Source organism: Cimex lectularius, unplaced genomic scaffold, assembly GCF_000648675.2.
Source record: "Cimex lectularius strain Harlan isolate CLEC.00 unplaced genomic scaffold, Clec_2.1 scaffold6, whole genome shotgun sequence".
Lineage (NCBI taxonomy): Eukaryota > Metazoa > Arthropoda > Insecta > Hemiptera > Cimicidae > Cimex > Cimex lectularius.
Window position 1 is genome coordinate 1,970,878 of NW_019392677.1, and position 9,220 is coordinate 1,980,097.

Here is a 9,220-nt window from a genome sequence, read left to right on the forward strand (position 1 = left end):
AGCTAGGTATCGTAAGAATTGTCAAGGAGCAGTTGTTTATGTTCCGAACAGGATCGGCCCGTGCCACGGCAGATGGACCTGTGGTCCCACGGGGTGCATCAGGGCCTCCGGCATCCACCCTGGGTCAATATTAATATTTGATAATGGGTCGCTTTCTCCCAAAGGGCTCATCCTTCACTCCTCGGCTCCCTAAGTGATAAACCTCACAGGCTCATATCATTTACAGTCCGATCCTCATGAGGGATACTCATAAGGACCATTCATAATGAATTAACCCGGTCTGTTCGTGCCCCCGCTTAATTCGAGAAGGTCATTAATCAAACACGTTTTTCCCCGACGTAAAATCAATTTCCTATCAAGTTTTCCTTCTACAGCCCTGACCCGATTTTGTTCCAGTGGAGGGTACGCAGCTTTTCCTCACTCTATCATTTTCTCCATAACCAATGATCAAGTGTAGACCAGGGGGCGACCAATCATGGACTGACATGTTTCGACGGCCTTACAACTCGATATATATCAAATTCCCGGAAGGGGAACTCGTCATGGCCAGACTGCCTAGTTATTTATTACGGTTTACATTTTTCAATGTGACTACAATCCAATATGCCTTCTACATGAATCATGTGTGCATTATTGGATAAAGTGTTAGTTGTTTCGACCCCTTTTTTATTCTCGTATAATCTGGATCTCGGTACGGCCTGGATGAAAAAACAAATTCAATTATAATCTTCCAAGCTTTCGACCTATTTTAAGGTCATCAGGGCAAACCAATCAAAAGATGTCTACAAATTGGCAAACTTAAGTTTTTAATAAATTACAATTAATTAAGGTTTTTAGTTGAGATGAAAAAAAGTTAATGGCACGAGAGGGATTCGAACCCACGACCTTCGGCTAGATACGCCGCTGCTCTACCACCTGAGCTATCGTGACCTCGATCCGCTCGGACTTCAACTCCCCATCTCAACCCCACCTTATGAGTTTCCCTCCTTTTGCCATTTTTCAATGTTGATGTCCGAGCGGATCGAGGTCACGATAGCTCAGGTGGTAGAGCAGCGGCTATCTAGCCGAAGGTCGTGGGTTCGAATCCCTCTCGTGCCATTAACTTTTTTTCATCTCAACTAAAAACCTTAATTAATTGTAATGATTTAATTGGTCAAGCGGGCCACGAAATTAGTGAATATTTTTAATAAATGTTTCAAATTTCTTTGAAGGCAGACAGTCACTATTGAGAATAATTAAAAACTTAATTATACCGATTTGAACACATCTTCCAGATTATTTTACACGGATGATGACCTTAAAATACAACGAAAGCGGGGCCTGTAACATTTGATTTTTTATCCAGGCATTACCGAGATTCAGATTAGTAGAGTTTATTTTTGGAAATAAACAAGATCTAATGAAATAAAAATCATAACGTAATACAATCGAAACAATGCCCAGTTAGTCTAAAAATGTCGATTGGCGGCTCCAAAACCGACAAGGGTAAGGGATCTGGAATCTTCGGGATGAATCCAAAGACCGAACTGACGGTAAACCTAGGTTACCAGAGAAATAAAAAGGCTAGTAATACATTCCCGGATGATAGCTATTTTTTCTGACAGTCAGACAGCACTAAGGTCGCCTAGCCTCGGCGAGGAAAAGGCAAAACGTGTTTGGATTTGGAACTGCATGGAGGCCCTGACGGAAGTCAGAGGCACTAAAGACCCGACCCTGGCATGGTCCCTGGGCACACGGGGCACATAGGCAAAAGGATGACATGTTGGCCCAATAGGTAGCAAACATGGGCTCTCTGGTTCCTGAACCCTACTGTGGTTTATCATCCTGCCAGAAAAGAGGATCCTTAATGAGTGCAAAACCTGTGGGTCAATACCACAAGCATAAGGCACACGAAGAGATTCATAGAAGAGCCATCCGCAAAACGTACAAAGGAATCACTGAAAAGCAACCGCGACTGAACCAGGATTCTGTTTGGACCCCTATCAGGGCACTTAAGAAAGCACATGCACCGGATAACAGTACAGACAGAAGAAACACTGTGCACATATTGCCAAAAAGAGGAGGAGTCCTTAGAACATATTTTATATTTCTGTGAAAGTTCTTGTAACTAGGACAGGAAAAACCGCAAGAAAGATCCTACACTAAGGAGCCACTGGCAAAGCTGTGGAGGCTGATTAACAACCTGAAACTGGTCAGTGGGTTATAATTAACGGAGGTCCACATTTATTCAGATCAAGGTGCAGTAGGCCTTGTGCCGCCTCTTATATCCCTATCACTATCCTCCTATCCATAATCCAAAAAACAGAGTACAGAACTAGGGATATAAGCAGGGTGGGCAAGATGCTAAGTTCTTCCTTTTCTGTTATTTTTCCCTTTATCAAATGAGAATGTCTTCTACCAGAATTTGTTCATGGCAATATTTTTGCCTATTCCTAGCAGTACATCAACTTGCTGAATATACAGTCAAGAGTACTTATAGTCTTTATGTTAGGTATTGGTTGAGATAAAAAAATTCAGTGTCTCGAGCGGGATTGGAACCCACGACCTTCGGCTAAATAAGCCGCTGCTCCACCACTTGAACTATCGTGACTTCGATCCACTCGGACACTAACTTCTATCTAGTATCTAGCCGAAGGTCGTGGGTTCGAATCCCTCTCGTGTCATTAACTTTTTTTCATCTCAACTAAAATCCTTAATTAATTGTCTTGTATTAATTGGTCAAGCGGATCACGAAAATAGTGACTTAAGAAGTATTATTAGTACAAAAATACGTTGTTCTAAATCAATATGGTTATTATACTTAAACCAGATAATTCGACATTCAATGAAAGTATTTTTACAGAGAATTAAATAAAAATACCCTGATCCTTGGTGATATTTATTTGGTCTTGGGTGTGAATGATGACCATGACTTTAAATGCGGTAATATATAGCTAATTTAGCAAATCAAACTTATAATGACTATTTTATCCAGTAGCGTAAACTTATATAAAAAAATCCAATTATCTTTAATTAATAAGCTCACAAAAACTGGGAATAGAGCCCCTATCTCCCGTCATATTTTCCCAGTCAGCCCATAAAACGTGAACGATGGGCGTCCTTTAATCTACACACTGGGTTTTTTGTTTTACCGGGGAAAATGAACGCAAAAAAGCCGTTACCAAACGGTTTCAGTTCCTCCCCCGCTTGGAGCTCGGTATAATATAATAATGTTAATAATTGAGTTATTAAAAAAGATATAGCGGCTGTTAACATGATAATAAGGGCGGTGATGGATGGGCCCTTGGGGGACAAATTGGGGTAAAACCTGGTTAATTTAAGGGCCGCCCTCACCGTAATTGTAGACCACAAGGGTGATCGGCCCCGACTTGGGGTGCATCTGCCTCGGCCTTGTCTCAAACATTTAGATCATTTCAATATCCTTCCTGTTCAAACCGAAAAACAAAGAAAAAACTTATCCTACACCGAAGGTTTCAAAAGGAAGAGTCTTTGACAGGCAAAACAGCGAGACTATGCGCACACTTCAATTATCAGATCGACAGCCTTACAGCTATAAATAGTGATGAAACTTCTTTTGGATTTTCTGCGAGCCATTTTAAAATATCAGTTATGCAGAAAATTACGGTTTTATTTCATTAGGATTTGGTTAATTAATTTAATGGTGGCTGAATATGCCAGGAATCTTTGGAAACAATAGTTGGACTTTCGACCTTCAAATGATTGTAGGTTATTTCCTGGACGGTGAAGGATTTGGAAAACAAAAACTTCACCCCCATGAAAAATTGTTTTTCAGTTTTCCCTCTTTCAGCATTCGCCATATATGATTAGAGTTTTTTTATTGCTTTCTGTACAAAATTTTTCTGTATAATAATGAAATTGTAGTGAACAATAATACAAAAATCTAACAGAAATTTGTCAGACCTCGGTGATGGGGAAGAGGAGCCGACCATTGATGGAACTCTCAGTGTTCAGGATTGTTGGTTTATTGTTTATGGGTTTTGTTAGGAGTTCACGAGGGCTCTGCGTTCTTAGGCGGCAAGGAAGATTGGTAACGCGGGACTTTGAAGACAGGGCCATTGAACACAGCTAATTGTATGGACAGCATGGAGTGAAAGTGGTAGAAACGTGTTCGAATCATCCCCATCACGGATAGGATGTCTAGGTCTGTGAATGGTTTGTTTAGTGACTTACAACCGCATTTAGGATGAAACGGAAGACTTGATTGAAAACATTGGATTCTTTGGATATTGGATGACTTGGGTGAACCCCACAGATCGACTCTATATGTCCAAATCGGTCTAATTAGTGTCTCGTATATTGTCGCATCGCCCAGAGGCCTTTTTCATATAAGCTCACACCCATGGGTCTGAGGTCGCGTAGACAACGTCCACTGAAGGATATATTATACCGGGGGCCGAACAGTGTTGAGTAGATTTAGTAGAGTTGTAAGAGGGTTGATAGAGCTGAGTAAAATGAAGAAGCTTGACAGATGTTCCCATCATTACTCATGGGTGTTGAGACCCATGGTGATCTTTAACGTCCGGACTTTTCCCAGAGGGGACCTCTCAGACGCCCAGTGTTCTCTAATAGAACACCAGGAGGATTTTACATGCATGGACTTATCACATTCCATGGCACATTCCTCAGAAGTGCCCTAAAAATGACACATCTATACATGTGCCTTGAAAAAAGCAGTTTTGTGGTTTCCGGCACAGCCTTTCAGCCATGCCTTTCACCACCCCAGAAGAGATAGAGAAGGCACTCTATCTCCGGCTCCGGTACCCTTCAACTAAGGTACAATTTGTTTACAAACCACGACCACCACAAGTCCAACCTCAATTAGAAGAACCGTTTGGATGCTCAACTCCCATGGTTCAGTATTATTTCTAAGGTGGGACTGATCATACGAACCCCCTACTGATACACCCGTTTCATGATGGGTGCTGGTTCAGTAATCTAGGAAGCCTCTGCCAAAACAGAGGGGAGTAAGGAAAAGAAAGGAAAATTAGGAAAAGAAGGGTGTAGGAAGGTAAGGGGGGAAATTTTCCTCCATCATTGGTTACCCCCAGGCACCGGGGTTGATGGTCGGACTTTGCCTGGGTAGACTCGTACCCCATCCCTAAAAGGTCCGGGACTTGGTCGGCTCACGTGTCCTGCATAAACCTCTTGGACTTGTTCACAAACCCCAAGATTTTGGACCATTTTACCTCGGGGAGTGATTTGTCCTCTCCTTCAAAGATTTCGAATCTAGACCTAGCATACCTATCACACTCACGCCTTTCAGGATTATATAGAAAGGGATAAATAGGAAAAGGAATATGTTATATGTAAACAATGTTTGTAAATCCCAGGCCCTGAAAATGATCTCAATAAAGATCGAAACGTTGGCACGATAAAGAAAATGTTTTTCTGAAACCTACTTCACACCAGACCGCATCTCACGATTTCTGAATAATTATGATATCATTGTTCAACATTGTGGTGCGGTCTGTTTGGTGATGAACCTGTATCTTCATCCAGATCTGCTATTCTAGCTTTCACCTAAACAGTCGTAACACACAGACGAACCACTGAAGATGGTTCTATGACAAAACATAACTGACATAAAAAGCAGCAGGAAAATACGCTACCATAACTTGATTCAATTTAATGCAATTTTATGAACGAGTTTTCACTCATTTAATTTGGGATTGAGGTTTACCGAATGATAAACTTGTAGCTGGTTCATTATCGACCATTTAGATCTTCGAGGTTTTGGTACTTAAGGCGTTTTAAATCTTCAATGGTATGCCATCTAAACTACCGTTGAACATAGCGAAAATTCGAAACTCATCTGACAGACCAAAATGAACGAAAACCACGAACCTACAGGTCCCACTCCGCAGATCTCAAGAAGGAATTTTGGCTGTGTCTATTTTAGCTAGTACCAATTCATATATGTTTAGCGGTCATAACTGGCCGTATTAATTATTTGAATTTATTATTCTTTGTCTGAGGTCGTAGTTGAATGAAAAAGTTAGTGTCACGAGTGGGATACGAACCCACGATCTTCAGCTAAATACGCCGCTGCTCTAACCATTTGACCTATCGTGACTTCGATCCACTCCACGATAGCCGAAGGTCGTGGTTCGAATCCCGCTTGTGACAGTAACTTTTCATCTCAACTAAGACCTTAAGTAATTAATTAAGAAAGTACAAATAGTTAAAAACATATTCTGAGTGTAATGAACCGTTCAGTACGAATAAAGGTTCATACTGATTTTGACATGGCCGCGCACCTAAACATTACAAGATGCATGTACTGAAATGTTAGGCAAATTGAACCCTAATCGACTGTGAAATTGAAGAGCTACATAATGAATACAAATTTTACTGCCAACTTGTACTTACTCAAAAACTTAGATCCAATGCTAAAGAAGTCTAATGCTGGAAGAGTGATATTGATGACATCAGAGGTGACACTTTCTCCTTCCTCTTATCCATATTGGATGCCGTATGCTGCAAGTAAGAGCAATATCCAGCAAAACACCCCGCTCTACGGCAAAACCAAAACATGAGGGTGATCTTCCTGTAAACATCAAAATCCATTAAATCTTTTACGTATGATACTTTGCGATAGTATGTATTATATGATGTATGAGAGTTTATAATAATTTTACTTTCATAACAAATTCCAAGTAACTGTCACAAAAATAAACTTTTAATAAATTTTCCCAACAACAACAAGCACACTTTCCCACGTTGAATTGCTCATAAAATCATGGCAAATGTGATTTTCTTTTAGCATTGGACACCTGTTGAAAATCCGCAAAATATGGTTGGCTCAGATTAACTATAGGGAAAGATTGGCTTGGGGTTGGTAGATTTGGGGGGAGGTCTAAGTGATAGGATGATAATAGGGGGTAGATAAGCAGCATATTCGCAGGATCCGATGTTCCCACAAATGAGTTTATCATACGATTACACGGTCGCATTGGGAGGGTAGCTCACGGCTGACAAATCGCTGCTTAATCCTCTGGTAATGGATGTGCGTGCGCCGTGCGCCACGTGCCGATCCGGCTGGTGAACTATTGAACACCACAGTTCTTATGCAAATCCCGCTTTTGTTTGCTTTGTCAAAATATATACGTTCTGATTGGCGTGAAGTGGGGCGGGATGTATATTTTCAAATTGACTATTGACATCGAAAGAACGAACAAGCGTCATTATAGTTTTTCAAAACTGAATGTTAGAGACAGTTTTGAGTATAACCAATAACACAGAGAACAATTCCAGTTTTGAATTAACACAAAATTGTAAAAGAATAACCCAATAATAAAATAAATTATGAAAAGAAAGTTTATGAAAAGTTAGTATCGCGAGGCACGAACCAAAGTCTTTGGGATAAATCCTCCTACCTTCTACCATTGAGCTACCCATCAGTCTCAGGGTTTTCTCACAGAGAGGACACATAAAATCAAGGTATTCTCAGTCCCACAGTACACATAAATAATGCAGTATATTAGGAGAGGAATTTGAATAAGTAACAAATCAATTTACATCTTCAATTGTGCAGTAGATGAAATCGCGCAACAGAAACAAGCCAAAGGGAAACTTTTACCAATTAGTGTTCCTATGAGAAAAGATAAGATGTAGAAAAGATACTTTCGGAAATCAAAAGATACAAGACTAAATAGCTGCTGCACCATGCTTGCAACCAACGCAGAAACAAGAGCTGCCAATGAAAACAAATATCCTTTGGATTTTTGTCCTTTATCTCTCGAATATTTGGAAAAAAGTTGTTAAATTTTAGTTAAGAGTTGTTAAAAAAATGCAATATTAGTTGGATCTCGAGAGCATAAAATGTTATAAAGTGATTTTATTTTTTTATTTTTTTTTTGGTATAATTAATATATACAACCATTTATGAAAAAAATAATTATTACATCGTTAACTTTATGTACAAAACATATTTTCCCTTGTTATATTTTTATTTTTGCACTGCACATGAATTCATACAGTTTATTGTATGTCGCTTTGGTGAATGAGGAAAGAAGAATTTCGTAGTTAATAACTTCTCCCAAGATGCTACTTCTTTCTTCTTTGTATCTTTTGCATCTCATTATGATGTGCTGGAGATCTTCAACGCAACCGCACACTTGGCATTGAGGTGAATCCTTTTTCCCTATCTTATTGAGATAGTTGCCACATAGCCCATGATTCGTCAGCAGTCTATTTATGGTCGTGGTCTGCGCCCTGTCGTAGTAATCTCTACGGTACCAAGGCTTTCGTCCTACTAAGGGGAAAATTGTCTTGAAAAATTGGCCTGCTCCTGCGGACGAATACGTCAATTGCCAGTCCACGAGAAGAGTCAAATGTAGGGATCTTTTTATGTCTTTTTTTGGAACTGGTATGGCCAATGTGAGTCCAGACTCCGTTGCTTTTTTGGCTAATTTGTCAGCTATTTTATTACCTTTTATCCCCACTTGCGCTTGTATCCACACTAATGAAACTTCCAGCCCATCCGACTGTATTTCTTGGATACACTGGAGAATTCTCATTAGTAAATGCTCCGTGATAAAACCCTTCTCATTCCCTTTTAGTTTTTTCACTACGCTCTCACTATCTGAGCAGACCACCGTGTGTCTAATTTGTGTTTGTTTCGCATATTCAAGTGCCTTTAAAATTGCGACCAATTCTGCAGAGTTCATTGTCAGATTGTCTGGCAGTCGAAACATTGGTTTCAGATTTGCTTTGGGGTCGTAAAAAGCACAACCTACTCCCTTTGTTGTAACTGAACCATCTGTGAATATGAAGTGCCCATTTGGAAAACTGGCCTTTAATTCCGACCAACATAGTTGGTTTGCTATGCTAGCTGGGTGTTGGCTATATTTGTTGCAAAATTTAACATCGGGACTTTTAAAATTTGTGACATATTCCGCTTGGAAAGCCGGCAGAACACTGTTTTTCTCCACCTTCACTTGTATTGGTGCCATATCCGTAAATACCTCTGCTAACAAAGGCATTGACTTTTTTCCCCAGTATTTTTGTGCTAAAGTGAGGAGAGTTAAGGTGGATATTTTCCCAACCAGTTCTGATTTTCTCGCCATCAGGTTTGTTAGAAGCCTTCCCGCCAAAAGTTTGCGTCGTAGATTCAGGGGGGGTTCATTGGATAACACCCTCAACGCATCCACTGGGGTACTTGGCAACCTCCTAAGCATAACCGGAGGGCCTTATTTTG

The 9,220-nt window shown here is 40.2% G+C and overlaps 1 protein-coding gene across 1 annotated transcript; it reads right to left on the reverse strand.

The window, feature by feature from the left end:
• Positions 1-7,961: 7,961 nt before the first annotated feature.
• Positions 7,962-8,975, reverse strand: LOC112126448. The gene has a single exon (XM_024225520.1). It carries the CDS (start codon positions 8,973-8,975, stop codon positions 7,962-7,964), a length of 1,014 nt encoding a protein of 337 aa, XP_024081288.1.
• Between the last annotated feature and the right edge of the window lie 245 nt (positions 8,976-9,220).